This window comes from Topomyia yanbarensis, chromosome 1 (genome assembly GCF_030247195.1).
Source record: "Topomyia yanbarensis strain Yona2022 chromosome 1, ASM3024719v1, whole genome shotgun sequence".
NCBI classification, from domain to species: Eukaryota; Metazoa; Arthropoda; class Insecta; order Diptera; family Culicidae; genus Topomyia; species Topomyia yanbarensis.
Window position 1 is genome coordinate 146,658,812 of NC_080670.1, and position 18,125 is coordinate 146,676,936.

The window sequence follows — 18,125 nt, forward strand, 5'->3', positions numbered from 1 at the left end:
GTATCGCTATTACATAAATTTCATATAGTGAATGACGAATTTCCAATTCCGACAGATGGTATTTTAGGTCGAGACTTTCTCACCAAATATCATTGTAATATTGATTATGACACTTGGACATTAACATGCGCTACTAGCCTTGGTCCAATTGAAATAATAATTGAAGACACTTGTGAAGATACAATTGTCCTACCACCTCGCTGTGAGGTTTATAGACAAATAAATACGAAGAGCACCAAAGAAGATAACGTTTTACTGTCATGTGAAGTTCAACCCGGAGTATTTTGCGGAAACGCTATCGTTAATTCAGAACATGCAATAGCTAAATTCATTAACACAACTAATAAAGCAGTAATAATTGATAAAAATTTTACTAAACAGATAATCCCTCTACAACAATATACAATGTATACGTTCAAAGATGTTGACCAGGAAAACCGAAATACAAATCTCATGAAAGAATTAAATATTGATGGTGTAAATGCTGAAGCCAAAGGCAAATTAATAGAATTATGCAAAAAATTTAATAATATTTTCTCTTTGCAAGGTGATATGCTAACCTGCAATAACTTTTATAAACAAAATATAAATATTACCGACAACACACCAGTATACATAAAAAACTACAGAACTCCTGAAGTTCATAGAGCTGAAATAACGAAACAAGTTAATGATTTACTCGAGAAAGGAATTATTCAAGACTCCACGTCACCTTATAACACACCAATTTTGTTAGTACCGAAAAAATCCAATACTAAAGATCAAAAGCATCGTTTAGTCTGTGATTTTCGTCAACTTAACAAAAAAATTATAGCCGACAAATTTCCTCTAACTAGAATAGATGATATTCTGGACCAACTTGGGAGAGCGAAATATTTTTCGACTCTTGATTTGATGTCAGGATTTCATCAAATCGAACTAGACAAAAACTCAAAAAAGTTAACAGCCTTCTCCACACATCAAGGGCATTATGAGTTTAACAGACTTCCATTTGGACTGTCAATCTCGCCCAATAGTTTTCAAAGGATGATGACTATAGCTTTAAGCGGTCTTCCTCCGGAATGTGCTTTTCTGTACATCGATGATATTATTGTCATTGGATGTTCTATTGACCACCATTTGAAAAATTTAGAAAGAGTGTTCACCAAACTCCAACAATTTAATCTCAAGCTAAATCCTGCTAAATGTCATTTCTTCTGTGCAGATGTTACTTATTTAGGACATCATATATCCGCCGAAGGAATTCAACCTGACAAGGCAAAATTCTCCGTGATTGAAAAATATCCGGTACCCCAAAATGCGGACGAAGTACGACGTTTTGTCGCATTTTGTAATTATTACAGAAGGTTCATACCTTACTTTTCTGATATAACCGCTCCATTGAATGCAATTCTGAAAAAGAATGCAGTCTTCAAGTGGAGTGAAGAGTGTAAAAATGCGTTTGAAAAATTAAAACAAGAGCTTATGTCACCAAGAATTTTACAATTTCCGGACTTCAATAAACAATTTATTTTAAGCACAGACGCATCTAAATTAGCATGCGGAGCTGTGTTATCTCAATTACATGGCGATGCTGAACTACCTGTTGCATACGCTAGTAGAATGTTCACCAAAGGAGAAAGTAATAAGTCTACTATAGAACAAGAATTAACAGCCATCCACTGGGCAATCAAACATTTTCGACCATATTTATATGGAAGACGCTTTTTAGTGAAAACTGATCACCGACCTCTTATATATTTATTTTCGATGAAAGAACCATCCTCCAAATTAACAAGGATGAGAACGGATTTAGAAGACTTCTCATTTGATATCGAATACGTGAAAGGCAAAAATAATACGGTACCTGATGCTCTTTCACGCGTAACTATCAATTCTGAAGTACTACTTGTCCTGCCAGTTCAAACTAGGTCTAGAACTGGGAAAATCGACCAAAACAAAATAACAGTTGATAATGCTACTGAGACTGATCACCTCAGGGCTTATGAATCTGTCAACAATATAGACGCTTTCAGTTTACCAAAATTGGTCTTTGAAATGCGCCATTCGATAATATCAATAAAAATCACATCAAAAACAAAGAAAAAAGAGTTAGCATCAGTGCAACTTACTTACAAAAAAAATGTTATAGATGTCCAAAATGCGTTAAAGCAAATAAATGAAATGGCCAAGAAAATGTCAATAAAGAAACTAGCGCTAGAATTAAGCAGCATTATATTCAAAAAAATGAACGTTCAAAAATTTAAAGAAAGCTGCAACGAAACATTAAAAGACGTCTGTATAATACTATATAAAAAAGCTGCAGTGATAAAAAATAAAATAGATATTCAAAACATCATAGCTGAAAACCACAATACTCTCTTGGGAGGACATGTAGGTATAAATAAACTATTGATGAAATTACGAAGAAACTATTATTGGACGAATATGAAGTCCACAATAACCAATTATGTCAAACAATGCATTCTATGTAAACAAAATAAACACAAAATGAAAACAAGTGAAAAATTTATTCACACAACAACACCTGCTAAAGTGTTCGATTTGATATCAATCGACACGGTAGGTCCATTTACCAAAACAAATAATGGAAATCGTTATGCACTCACTTTGCAATGCGATTTATCCAAATATGTAATTATCACACCTTTAGTGGATAAGCAAGCTATAACAGTAGCGAAAGCATTCATCGAAAGTTTTGTACTTATATACGGTTGTCCATCTGCAATAAAAACAGATATGGGAACTGAGTATAAGAATGAAATTTTTGAAAATGTATGTAAAATATTAAAAATAGATCATAACTTTGCAACTGCTTACCATCCTCAAACAGTTGGTAGCTTAGAACGAAATCATCGTTTTCTTAATGAATACTTAAGACATTTCATTAATGAAGAGCGCAATGATTGGGACTCATTTATTTCATACTATGCCTTTTGTTACAATACTTCACCCCATTCAGATATAAAATTTGCTCCTTTTGAACTTGTATTTGGAAAACCAGTTAACTTTCCATTATATTTGAAAAATGCAGACACTATAGATCCAGTCTACAATCATGAACATTATTATTCGGAACTAAAATTCAAAATTCAACAAACAGTTTCCAAAGCTCGAGGATTACTAAATAAAAACAAAGTTATGAGAATAAAAGATCAAGCCGATCAAACAAATCCATTAAATGTAAAAATTAACGACAAAGTTTGGTTAAAAATAGAGAACAGAAGGAAATTAGATCCAGTATATTCAGGTCCATTTATTATAAAAAACATCCTACATCCCAACATTGTAATAGAACATTGTGAGACAAAAGAAGAACAAACTGTGCATAAAAATAGAGTGATTAAATAACCACAAATCTAATTTTATTATGATTTGATAAGACTACTGTGGTTACCTTAAATTAACAAAATTAGAATAAGCCTAACCAGCAGCATGATACTAGCTCAAAAAAACAAGAAACTGAGTGAAACGGTAAAAACATTAAGCCTGCCAATGCGTATCATTAGTGGTAAGACCTTGAAAACAACTAAAACCTACAAAATATTATATACAGAAAATCATATATTTTCATCCTCGTAAAAGGAAGGGAACGATTGCATTACTTTCAGCACTTGCCGAGAAGTGCAAAATTTAATTATTTAGAAACAAAAAAAAAGTAAAAAAAAGAAGAAAAGAAGAAAAAATGGAAAAAAAATATTATAAAACTAAGATATGATTTTATAGGCATCTGGAGTGTATAAAATGATTTCACCTGAAGTCTCATCATTTTCTGTAGGGGATAGGTGTGACGTCCCACTAATTAAATTATACCGTGCTATATAAAGTTCGACTGTACTCAATCGAACTTTATTCGCACAGCACACCGGTGACCAACTCGAGCGGTCGATCACCGAGGTCTATTGTCGACGCTGCACATTTGATGACGTGCAAGGCACATGGATACGGCGCAGCAAATTGTCACTCCAGGCGTCTAACGCTATGACCCTATGTACTATGTATCGATGTATGCATGGCAATCGTCATGCATATAAAAACTAAATCTTGAATAAAATAATTCATTCTAAGTAAGACAAACTTACAAATGCATCAAAGACAAAATACATGACGACAAAATGAAGAAATTTTACGCCTCCCATTCAAAAAATACCGATTGATAATCACGATAACGACGTGGTCGATGAGTTCGTGAATTCTGGCTTATTGTTGGCTGCCGAAAATGACACCACCTGAGAAATTGTACTCTGATAGGTAATCGTGTCCGCGGAAATCCATTCTGTCGAACAAAGTACGCTTCCACACGAAGTCAACCATCTAGAGAAATATCATTGCGGGAGCCTCTCTATCAGTGACTCATAAAAAGGCGTTGTTCGGGATTTTTTTGAACATGAAATCAACAAGACAACATATATTTATTCAACAAAAAGGTTTTTTGAATATCAAAGTAAATAAAAATGGCGGATTTATAAACAATCTCACGCAGCGGATAGCTCAAACTCCGTGAAAGATACAGCCCGTTATTTTACCTGAAACAATTCTGCTTCAGAAAATTCTTAACAAGGCTTAATTTTGTCAGCGCTTCAGAAAATAAATTTCATTAAAAATTATTGGTTGAAAAACTTTGAAAACATAGTGATCTTTTGTAGGCACTGCGGGTAAAACCGACTCCCCGTAGGGATAAAATCCACACCCCCTTTAATTTACTTTCTCTCCTCTTTTTTTATTAATAATGTGATATATACCTGAGTAATAAAGTGTGAATATGTATGATGCAAACATGTGCTTTTTGTAGCTTCATCATTTAGTGAGGGGAAGAGAGTTCGAAAGCGTAGTGTTATAAACAAGAGTATTTTATACTATAGGGTTATTTCATGATATGGGTATTTCCAAATAATCCTTACGCACATCATTGCAACCTTCAGTGTCATTTTATTTCGCAAGAGAAAATTTGCAAGAGTTGTACATTCTGTTAATAGCATTCACTTATAAGTGACATACACTTCTTAGTAAAACTACCTGGCTCAGACTTTGATTTTCGGGACTCTGATCATCAACGATCTATCGGGGTATACAGAAGATCATTGTCTCACTGGGATAAAGTTCATCTATGACAAACCAAGAGAACAGTAGAAATTCGGTTTGATGAGCTTTTTGTAGCAATAGCAAAAGCTTCAATAGAATCTGATAAGCAAATATTCCAATTTTTGATTTTTAAAGAGAAGAAATAAACACAATAAAAGTATTTCTGTGTATTTCAGCTATTACTATAGTGTGCTAATAGTGTAATTGAAGTGTCGCAAAGATCTCCAGCCTTTTGTAATGAATTGCAAGTAAACACAACCATCTTAACAGCGTGTCGGTTTTACCCTAACCAAAGGGTGTCGGTTTTACTCCCACAGCAGTTTTTTTTAAAAGCAATTAAAAATATTGAATTTCTCAAACTCGTCTTCAATGCACCCAGTTGATCGTAGCAAAGGTCGATAATAATAGGTACTGAAAAATGTGGTGAATTGAAAAGCTTATGTTCGGGTAAAACCTTAAAATCTACCAACAAATTCTAACATCCAGACGCTGCTGTCGTATGTTTTGTTTATTTTTATGACGTTCGGCGTACTAACGTAAATCCAATTTGTCTTCAAATACTCTACATAATTGTCCTAATAATAAAGTGTCATTATGAAATGAATAAAAATTTGATTTCCAGGGTGCGTTGTGGGGTGTCGGTTTTGCCCACAATTCCCCTACACAAATTTAAAACCTGCAGGCTCATCTGCAATCTCTAATATGATTAATTCGAACTTCAATGATGTATCAGCAAGTGGGCGACTTTTACTGTGTGTCTCTGTATCAATATTTTGATTATTTCCTACTAGGAATCTGGAACGTAGAATAAGTAGAGGAAAGACGAATTGTTTTGTTTGAGGAGAATGATTACTTTATGTTGGAACATTGAGGGCGGGATAGCGTCAGTCAATAACCTTGTACGCAACTCACCTGGGTTCGATTCCAAACCCTGCACAAAGAGTAAGAGCTTTTTCTAATCCGAGAAGGAGGCGAATAACCCTAAGAGCGGCATAACCTTTATACTGCCCATTAAAGCATGAGAGTCCCATATTGAAAAACACCAAGTCGAGAAAAACGCTGTTCAAGATTTACACTTTCATTGAGCCTTATGGATGAGACAACCATGTTTTGGGATTTTTTCCGATATTTTCATAAACAAAGCTGGTCTTCTTATGGTGATACAGAATACAACAGACAAATCATTTCTGACAAAAATCCATATAAGTCTCTTATGCTTTTATGGTCAGTATATTGGACACAAAAATTTTAATTCATTACATTCATAATGTTCATTATGATAATTAAATTAGCATTAAGCTTTATTAATCATTTTCGTTTTTATGAAAATATTACATTTTAAGTTGTATGATGACTTGTTCAATGTATTGCTTATTTTATCATGAGTCATGATTTAATCACGATGACTATTAATTATACTAAGGATTACGCAATTCGATATCGATTTTCCTATTTCGATAAATATTTCAAGATGGTAAAGACAGTCATGTATGTTTTCACTGAAAAAAAATTACAGCAGCGGTTTGATTTTTTTGTTTCAATGTAATACTAACAGAACTCCTAATAATCGAGTGCTTGTAGTTTTTGTGGCATATTTGACAAATCACGTGCTTCCGAGTTAACCCAACATACAATAAATTGACTTTCGGCAGCTGGCTGACCAGTGCGAATTCAACATGTTAAAATTTCTACATTTTGGATAGATCGTTTATCAAGATTAATCCAGTCTTAGTACAATTATCAATTCCATCCCAATAACTAAAACTCGTTTCCGTGAAAACATTTACCTTGATTCCAGGTAACAATCTAATATTTCGCTATACTCAAGGCAACTAAACCATCGGAGTACCAAATTCTTTCAACTCATCTTTCACGCCGCCTTGCGGTAACATAACACTAGTTTTCAAAATAAAAATAAAAATCTTAACTTCGATATTTGATTGATCTCCATTTTCCATGTAAAATCGTGTGCTGAATGCCCAAAATAATGACTCATTTTTATTTAAAAAATGAGGAAAAATTAAGAAAAAGTTAAAAAAAACTCGTAAAGAACGACAGACTCAGAACCATTAGTAGCCCCAAAACAAAATATTCAGACAATCGAAAGAGTGTTGATTTACATTTAATTTAACCTTTTCATGTCCTATTTTTTCTAGTGCATGTAGGGTTGTAAAACTACCTTTCCTTGAAAACGGTGGAGTCAAGAAATATGGAAAGCCTTTATTCATAAAGATAGGTGCTTCCCTCGCAGTGCTAGAAGGTATTAAATTTTTACCTTCCAATACAATACAATTCTCCTAGAATATTTGCATAGTCCAATTGCGTGGAAAACGTAGCCAAAAACAGTCTAAATTGACAAGCTTTATCAGTTTTCAATAATATTGAAACATAACGAAGGTATAAGAAAATTTCATTTTCCATCGTCAATGTAAACTGTCCCTGGCAGCACTGCTCCATCGGAATCCATTCAGACTAATTGCAATAACTTCAGTTGTAGAGCTGATCCTTGTAACTGTTAGTACTCAAATGAAAGGCAATAATCACATTTTCGATGCACTTTATAGATATTTGTACTTTTTACTAAACGTAAATTTTATCAAAAACTTTTCTACTGTAAATTTTTTGGACTTTATTGTCGGATTCAGTATACGATTTTAGCTTAAAAATGATCAAAAACTTATTGAGTGAGTGGATTTTTATCTACATGTTTTCTCTGCCAGAAAAAGACTACTGTAGATAGACAAAAAGATTCACCTTTCTAGCTAATAAACTTGGTTATTAGCAGAATTAGATGTTTTTGTCTTGGAAAATTGAGACGTGAACGCATGCTGAATCATCAGCAGTGAAATTGTTGCAACAACGGGGTTGTGTACTAAACAGAACATATTATCAAGTTCCATGAAATAAAAAAGTCCTAGCAAATTTTCCTACTGAATGCTTTTGCCCTTGCCCTTTTTATACATTTAATTACGACCCGAATGTAAAAGTTAATGAAAGTCGTACTGACCAAATTTGTAAAAAAAAGATGTTTAAAAGAAGTATACCAAAAAAGCTACCCTTATTCCCAAGGGTGAGATTTGAATTTTGTGACGAAACGCTACGAGGAGGGGGTCTCAAAAAACTCTCATTTCGTTGCTTTGTTGAAGTCTTATATGTAAGTTTTGTCATCCATTTTCACGTAGGAAAATTTGGACAAATATCCATGAATTTTTTTTCGAACAAGTGTTTAGCACTCAACTTCTGCTTATCACCGGCATAATCTTGAACGATTTCATTCCTTAATGATGCTTCGAATTATGCACAAACACGTTTGACATTTCTATTTCCCTAGCAACAGTGCGATTAGAAAGGTCGGGCTTTCTTCTGAATGTCTGTTTAACTGTCGAATCGATTTGATCGTTTCTTAAGATTGTTTTATTTTCATTTGTTTTATTTGTAGCTGTTGGAAATCGAATATTAGACGATTTTGAAAGACTATGAACAGAAATCGCAAATTGCCCAAGCTTCTTTAAAAGTATTCTAATTAGATATCCCTGATTTTCGTTTGCACTGAACAAAATAATTTTTCTAACACGCAATTCTTTCGACGCTATTTTTTTAAGCGCTTTTTACACATTAATGAATTATATATCTTTATATATTTTTTTACTTTTTAACGACATTCAATTAGCTAGAGATTACTGGGTAGGGAAATTTATGAAACTTAGAGCCATAGTACTCAAGTGAGAGCAAGGATGTGAAGTAAACAGATCGGAAAACTAGAAGTGGCAGGGTCATTAGAACAGGCTTAATATCGTACGGGCTTAATCTTTGTCTTCTGTTAATGATCTTTATATAGAACATAAGTATGTCCATATGAGAGAAATTTTTTGGTTCAATATTTCAAGAGATCTATGTGTTTTTAGGTGTACAGATTTTGTCGCGAACAAGCTTTAAAACAACTATCAAAGGCAAATACAAGGTGTTAGGCAGTCTATGGGACGTTTCTGATCATCCGTTTATTTCTAGTTTATCTCTTCTGAAGTTACCCGGGTGGACATAATGTTCGACAAAATCCTCGATTCGATTCTACAATAAACGAATCGGCTCAATGAAAGATGGTCGTCGGAAGTGTTTTTCTGTTCACAGGAGCATAGCAAAACAAATTTGTGGACAAAACCCATCACTGAATTGTCAAACAAACGTCTTGTGGATTGCCTAATTGCTAAGCTAATGCACGGTCTTGTTAGCAAGAACGGAACTTGAAATTAGAAATGCATACCCGTCGCCAGTCTAAAATTTCTCTTGGCATTTTTAAATAAAGTATAACCTGAAACATCTATTCTTTTGGAAAACTATAGGGGAGCCCGAGGCTAGTTGGCGGTTGGGTTAAGTTGGCGGAATCCTCTTTTCTCAGTTTCTAATAGACATAAAGCGCTGTCTCTCGTTATGAATCTCAAGTAATGTGAAACGCATTATCCAATGTGTTTTTGTTGTAAAGCATTTTCTTTAGTAGAAGTTGTGGGCGATATTGTGTTTTGAGCATACTTTGTAAATTTTCATAATTTTTAACATTTTGTGTTATTTAAGGTGGTTTTCAATCTATCCCTCGAATGATTATATTTTTCGATAGTGCGTGAAAAGAGCTTTCAGTATTCGTGTAGACATTACACATATCACGTATATACAAATGTAATGAAGCAGAAATGAATCATTTTCATAATATTCAGAGATGTTGCCAACAATCTGTCCATTCATGTGTTCTATTTTGCAAGATCTATCAAAATCAAAGCGGTAAAAAAATGAAAACTGAAAACACCGCCAACTAGCCCCGGTCTCCCCTACACTGGTTTAAAGATTTCCGATTAAGTTGCAGTGTATACATCACGTGTCTCGGTTTCAATTGCAGCGTTTTCTTAACTTTTCTCATTATTCCTCGCACGTTTTCCCTAATTTTTAGCAATCAATTTAATACGTTAAACATGCTTCGCTGAAGCGTACCGATCGAGAGAATAGAGCAAATTGGAATGCATAGACCTACACATGATGGGACTGGGAAGGCTAGCAAAATGTGTATCAATCGGATTCATTTGCACACTAGTGTCAATTAGAGTGACGACTAAGTAATGAAATGTTAAGCTAGTTTTCGTTTTCTGTGGTTTTTGAACGACGTCAATTTTCAAGCCATCTTGTAGCGGAACAGAGAAGAAGTAACATGAACGAATCGTCTAATTAGCAAATCAAATGAGATTTGTTATTATATTATCTATCATAACTGAGCATCCTGAGCGTCATCTATCCGTTTTTGTTACTGATCGGATCGGTTCGCACTGCAAACGAATCGTACGTGATTTGTGAGCAAAAGATTCATAGTAATAAAATTATGGTCATGATCGATGAATAATTAAAAAAAATTGCGATTTACGGAAAACAGTCACAAACTTTTGTAAAGCACTTCTTCGCACGAACCACATCGCTTATAAGTTGGCTCTAAGTTAGGTATACTTTTATTTGAAAAGTAAAAGTATGCAGCACCACTGAGTTGGCAAATAGCAGATGCAGTAATAATAGCTCAAGCATCTATTGTTACAGGTTTTTTATATGCCATGCACGACTGTCATATTAATGACTTTTTAATCTTTGCAGAGAGGTTTGTGGTGTATGAGCTTTTACGTACAACTAGTTGGATCTTAGAGGTTAAAAATGGTGTCTTATCTGCTTTCGGATACGAGTTGACTGAAATGAAGCCTGTTTTTGATGTACTGACTATGAAGTAAGATAGCAGTGTGAAACCGGTAGGTGCGTGATCTTCGGTTGTTTATTCGTTGATTTAAGCTGTTGTAATCTAAACATTGCATTCTTTTTTTAATTTGACTGTGAGCGATGCTTAGGGAATGTGTTTTGACAAATAATGAGTTTTAGAAGATTGCTGCTGCAAGGTTGTTGATTATCGTAGCGTAGATTGGTTTACAATTGAGGCATATTTTCGGTAAGCTCTCTGACGCTGTAGTTGTTGCTAAGAGAAACCACGTGATAAGGAAGCTTTATATACTGACCTGGTGCTCCAATATTCTTCTAATTCTATTCACTCTCTCATGTCGGAGGTACCGTGAGAGCGACACTTTTTGAATGATTTCGTGTTACTACTAATATTCAATACATAGCGTAATGTAGATTTTTAGTGAGTTGGTAGGTATTGTAAAACTCTGTATGTCAGCTGGCTGGCCCTCTGTTAACCACTGCACTGTGAGATGCAAAAACGCAATCAATCATTCAAACAGACTTCGCACTTCATCTAGGCTAACAAGAAACGTCACAATTCCCCGTTAGAATAATTGGATGGTGGCAATTCATGATACGTTCTAATATTAAACCGTTTATTGAATTGGACACCAACGAGTCACAGTCACCATGCGGACCGACTTGGTAACTTCATCACGATCCTCGGCGGTCACGTTTCTCACAGTATCTGTATTTTATGACGTTGTGGTATGCTGTCATCGAAACCACAAAATATTTATTATTCTTTCGTACGCAACGTCGTGTTGCTGCTAAAGCATCTCTCCATGCCGCAAAGAACGCACTCAGTGTCTACTACTGCCGTTTATTGCTGTATCATTATTGTACTACCCATGATCGCATATTTGTCCTGTTTTATATAGGATTTCCTATCTTTATGGGACTGATATGCGATCATGGGCAGTGTATGTTATGACCAGGGGCCAGCCTGTTGAAGATAGATATGATTTTCTTTTTATTTTTCTTTGTATTATATCATCGAAAGCATCTTATTTTCGTCGCGGAAAAGAGGGATTACTTGTAAAAAAAATTTCAAACAATTGAAATAAAACGCAATCTGAAATTTGAAACTCATTTTTTGTATGCGTTTCGACGAACACAGCTTTTAAAAATCAACTATTTCTTTTGCGTTTTCAAAAAAAAAGCAAAAATAAATTAACGTTACAAACTGAAAAGCAGTACACAAAGTACACATCTGTTAATATGTCCATAAAAGCAGTTCCCCTCGCATATTTGTAAAATATAAGTTAGCGGCGGGTGGCCTATTGTATGAAACAGTTTTAATTTACGTCCCGCGGCCCTGGCTAGCTGCTTTCACTCCGAAACTCAATACCTCAACGACCCAATAGCCAACTGCGTGACTCTGTAAAATGCTTCTTATAGTGAAGGACCCTCTGTGGTTAAAGCCCTATAAATAAATAATAAATAATAAGTTTTAATTTAAAAAGCATTACTAAAATAGTAGTTTTGTTTAAAAAGATACTTCGAAGAATACTAGGTTTTCCAAGCCATAAAGCTCAGTGAAAAAAACGTCTTCTCGACATGATGGTATTGATTGTGGAGCTTAAAGACTGTCCCAAAAAGTATGGTCACATATATTTTCGGTGATAGTAATACACATGTGTTTTTGTTTTTATTAATTTTATTGTTTTATTATTGTTGAATTGAAGCAGAACAACAGGTCAGTGTTCCTAATATTTGCTATCAGGTGGAGCATCTTCTTCCGTTTTTCGTTAGATTCAGCAAGTTTGACACTTTCTTCCAATCTTTTTTCATTCCGTCTCTGATGCCAAAACAAGAATTCCTAAGTTGTGCTTTCGTCAACTCCCAAAATTCATTAATTGGTCAAATTTGCAGTCAATTCATTGTGTTTGTAACGAAAGTAACATTCTTGGTAGTATACCATTTTATCGTTGATTTTGTGTAACGGTAAGACACAAGATCTGGCCAGAAGACCATAGGACGCTTGTTGCTTCGAATTCGGAGTAGAAGAAGGTTTTGTAAACATTCCTTGATGTATATTTCGCTGTTCGCCGAAGCAGTTGGAATGAAGAATTGCAAAAACTTATCGCAGCCACAAATAGCTTGCCAGACAATAGGTTTCATACTGCTACCATTTTACCTAGCTTTCTCAGCGAAATTTCAAATTCTGTACACCATTTGTGCACAATATTTCGACATTGTGTTTTTAAAAGTATTCGATGTTTTAGTTTTTTGCGAATTCTACTTCGTGTAACTTCGCATTCTCGCCAGAAACAAATATTTCAGTTTACACTATTAAACAAAACATTTATTCTAATAAAACTTATTTTATTTATTTTCAGCTGCCCACGGCCATAGCCACAATCACGGTTTGTCGGGTGGAAGTGACGACCATGATCATGATCATGATCACGATCATGATCATGATTAGTAGAGCTGCTTCGTATTTGAATGTCGATTCAACATAGATGGAAGCAGCAGGAGTTTAATGTAGCGGAAATTCGGATGAATACCGATACAACAATCTTTGACACAAGTTATAACAGTATTGTATAGTATGTGCCGATGTCAGATAAACTGCAGCTGTGATAGAGAACAAATAAAATAAAATATATACATACATTCAACAAATAAACAAGTAGAAGCTTCTTATAATTTTAATAGATTTTAAAATTATGGACTAGATAGCATATATCAATACAACAGACAATTCCGGTATCAGGAATGTGAAAGTATTGCTAGTTGAACCAGTAGTAAGCTTGGAAGCGATCTTCATTATAACAAGACTTGATTCGTATTTTAATTTGTAATAGCAATTACTAAGTAGATTAGAAATAGGCTAAAATTTTATAAACAAGTAAAGTTATCAATGTCAATTATCAATGAACTCTCGTCGATCATCCGAACAATCTGATAGCGTAATTGGTAAAATATTCGTCTGGTACGTATCCATCCTAGGGTCGATTCCCAGCCTGATTTAAAAGATTAGAATACTGTAATTCAGAGAAGAGGGATAAATCTGTAGAGTAAAGCCAGAATGAATAGAGAAGAAAGAAATGAGCAATTGGTTTCGGAGAGCTTTTTTTCTGAGAGGCTGAACTATTATAGAATTGTGCGCTTTAGAGTTTTGAAAATGGAAGATAACAATGTTCAAATTTTCAATACTGCCGCAAAGCCTCTGATGTAGGATAATGATAATGATTTTCACTCGTTGATGTCGTTGGTTTAAGCAGCGTCTACAAACTTTGTTCAACTCATTGTCTCAAATGGAAGGCTGAAAATTAGGGCGCTCGTTTTTGGTTTACGTTGTGCTCAAATATGAAAAATCCATCCATTTAATTTACAGTTAGTTCTACAATTTTGTTATAAGTAAGGTGCCCATGTCAGACAAGTAAAACCTTAGATAGTCGTAAGGATAATCTTTTCGGTGGGACGTATCAATGAGCAGAAAATTAAAAAAAAGTTGAATTGTAAAGATCAACCCCCTATGAGGCGAATATTTTTTGCAAGCCAATATCTTCCGTTGAAGCAAAATAACCCAATGCAAGAGGATGGGTGACATGGGTCGAGAGCGGCTAGGTCCATCATATACTGACTACTGTCAACGTCTGTACATCACCATAGGGGTGCCTCTCCCTGATAAATATACATTAATTGTCGAATGGATATTTAAACATTTAGCATCTGATCGGATTTTACTCCTGAAGTACATCAACAAGAACAGATCATGAATGAAGTGATAAATGAACTATCGCGTATAACAATAATATTACTGATGGAAGTTTTAGAAGATTGGACAGTTTTTTCAAAAACGTCATTATGGAGGTTTTAATCTTAGGCTCATTTGCCTCTTTTCGGGTTTCGGGAAATCTCTTTTAGGAAAAATCTTTAACCCTATGTGCGGGATTGGGAATCGAACCCAGGTGAGCTGCGAAGAAGGCAATCGATTTAGCACCTACGCTATGCCCGTCTCCCATTATTGAAACGAAAAAGCGAATCTATACTATAAAAATGAAAGTCTACATGGACGATCTCAAGATCTATGCTGACTCGACGGAACGGCTGGGTGTAGTCAACAAACTAGTCGAAAGGATTTGTGGTGACATCAGCATGGAGTTTGGTTTTGAGAAATGTTCAGCTACTATTAGGACGATTGGTCGACACTGGTGGCTACAAAATCGACGAAGGAGAAATGGTTCGTGGTGAATCGTATAAGTATTACGGATTCCGGTAGCTCCTCGGTATTCGCCATACCAACGTCAAGCTTGAGCTCCGAGATAAGTTTTTGAGTCGATTGAATTGAATCTTGAAACCTTTCCTGAACGCGGGGAATAATGTCACCGCAATGAACATGTTTGCTGTCTCCGTGTTGACCTACAGGTTCGGCGTTATCAAATAAAGCCAGACTGGCCTCGAAGCTCTTGAGAGAACATTGATAAAAACCGTTGATACAAGCAAGAATGCTTCATACACAGTCGGCGCTGGAAAGATTCGCATTGCTACGGGATAAAGAGGTATAAAGAATAGTCGACATCCAGGCACCATGAGTAGCGCAGGTGCCACGACTTCAAGAATACTTTGTGGAAAGTGCTAACCAACATGAAGTATATCAAGAATTTTGTGCTGCCGACCGCAACTATAACGGACTTCACCTAGCGCACGCGATATGTAACGTTGACTGCACGGAGGGAAGCAGAAAGCTATGCACTGTGCCCACTCCCACCAGTTGGAGCAGCCGTACGTCGACTCTAGCGAGGTGAATTCTCTTTAGTGATTGAAGCCGATATAATCCAGGACAGGATAATGCCGACGAGGAATGGCAGGAGGTATGTTTGGAACCAAGACGCAACCTGTACCGAGCGTCACAACGGCGTTACACCAGCAAGGGGCGCTGCAGTATGGTCTTTTGGAAGAGATTGTACCGATCTACCGTGCTGGTTGTGCCTGTTCTGGAAAATGCCCTTTTTAGCTGTATTGGGATCGCACTGTTATATCGGACCAATTACTACACCACAACCGCCCAGATATGACAAGGACGACGTCAAGTCACCATAATGGCGCCTAACTGATACGTTTACGAGTGAACCCTCTCATATCACTCTGTTTCAGATTCATTTCTAGCAAGTTTCAGTAGCCAGTATCAGCGAAATTCTTGCTATTTGTTCCCTTTTATTTGCCACTTTAATCACAATTTTGCCATTTTAATGATTGTTGTTATGATGATTGTAAATAATAAAACACGTTGTATCACCTTTCTAAAAAACTGAAGAATGAGATTCAGCTGTCAAAATTTATGTTTTGGAAAGCCTTACGATTTTCGTAGAAAATCGAGGGGGTCTGAATAACCTCCACGGTAATTGTATAACAAAGAAATTGACACCGCCAAGCTAACGCAAACGCCTATCGCGAAATTATTCAAAAACGAACAACGAAAAGCAAAAAAAAATCTTTTGACCGATTTTTGAAGTTGGGGCCAATGTGCGCCATGGCGAATGACTGAAAAGTCAATATGTAGATTTTAGAAAAGATTTGCGATAAAAAAGGTATACATTTTGGCTCGCTGTTTGTCATCAAATAGCGCATCAAAGTGATGTCTTTATCACAGGCTAACAGACATAACGTTTAGAACATTTCTTTCCAGTTTTTCATCGCTCATATACATACTTACTTGCGTGCTGAATACAGTGGAGACAGTACGCAATTTTATGGCCTCATCTAAGCAATATTCTTATCATGATCCAAATTGATGGATATCGTATATGTAGATTTCACACTAATTTTATAACCAAGTGAGCGATACGAAAGAAACTCTGTTCGCGAGGTCTGTTAGTCTGTGGTTTAGTTATGTGGATTGGTATCAATATGGAAGACCCAACGTGCATTGTTTTATGTTCATTCTGGCAATACACATAGCTGTTATCTCTGCAATCAGTGGAACGATATTTGATCCAACTGCTTTGTCTGCCGTAAGCATCACAGTGCGGGTAAATAAATGGCAGTGAATTGTGGTGGAAATTTAGGACAAATCTGAGAAGAGTAGACTCGGCAAAAAAGAAATCGCTCGTATAAACGGTACCTTACAAGGAAGGAAGATAATGGTCCATGTCAAGCGAAAATAATGACCTATTTACTTCGTCAATTAGGTTATTATTAATGGCAGATTTGTTCATGTTGATATAATTTTTGTTATTTGTCTTCTTTTCTTGCTTCATAGTAGGTGATGCTATGACTAGTGATGAAATAGAACTATTTTACAGTAGAATTCGGGAAAAGCGTATAAATATCATGTGTTAAGCCACACCCAACTGAGCGCCAAAATTGATTTCTGGAATTTTTCATTGTAAAATTCATTTATAGATGATTCACGAATGGCAAAAACATTAACCTTTTTATTTTTCAACGGTACGCAACCTGCCAAAATATTCGTCACGAGACATCACAACAATTTATCCTCAATGCTTATTTATCGTAGCCGTTATGAACACTTTGAATTTGTCGCACTTAATTATATATTATCTAGAGGCCATATCTCTCAATCACAGTGAAATATTCCTAATGCTTCAAACTTCCCTTTGATTAATTATACTAGTACCAGTCTCACCAAAAAAACTAATCTACTGTAAACAATGAATAGACCTTTCTTGTTCACCGTCTTGTGATAAGTTACGGTTTTCGTAGTATAGCTATGGACTACGGGACAACGGGGATTGCTTTTAAGTCCCCTAAATTCCGAAAATTTTTCCGCATGGCCAGTTTGAAGATAGAGCGACGTAGGGTGTACTGTAATGCCAGCATTGTCGAAACGATGAATAAAATTAGCGCGTGAAACAGTGTGTACAGTCTTGGGCCCATTTTCATCCAAGTCTAGTAGTGAACCTACCTATTTCAAGATACATGATTGGTCGCATAAAGAGGTGCATCATTCCATCATTCCAGGATTGCTATAAATTCATGCAAAGGTTAAAACATGATCCTCTACTGTTCCCGTTCGTGCTTAAAGCAGAGAACATCGACAAGGGCAAATATTAATTTATTGATAGCACGTCATTATTTTTGAGCTAGGCTCGCCAATTAATTAACAGTGATGCCGGCGACAGTACCGTGGAACAGGGAGGGTGAAATTGGGTCGATGATTTTGCTCGTTTTTGTTCTAGAGTAATTATTCGAAACGAGACAGGGGCTTAATGAATATATCGGCATATCTTAAAAATAGTTGTGTATGATCGTGAAGTGAAATTTGGATTTTTGTGATATTAATGTGGAAAACTGTTGGATTGTACTAT

The 18,125-nt window shown here is 35.6% G+C and overlaps 1 protein-coding gene across 1 annotated transcript in view; it reads left to right on the forward strand.

Annotated features, from left to right (window-relative positions):
- Positions 1-13,721, forward strand: part of LOC131676725 (zinc transporter ZIP1) — a 60,854-nt gene extending 47,133 nt beyond the window's left edge. The window contains exon 2 of the mRNA XM_058955997.1: positions 13,185-13,721. Within this exon, the coding sequence (XP_058811980.1) occupies positions 13,185-13,273 (89 nt within the window). The 3' untranslated portion in view covers positions 13,274-13,721. The remainder of the gene's footprint in view (positions 1-13,184) is intronic.
- The last annotated feature ends 4,404 nt before the right edge of the window (positions 13,722-18,125 follow it).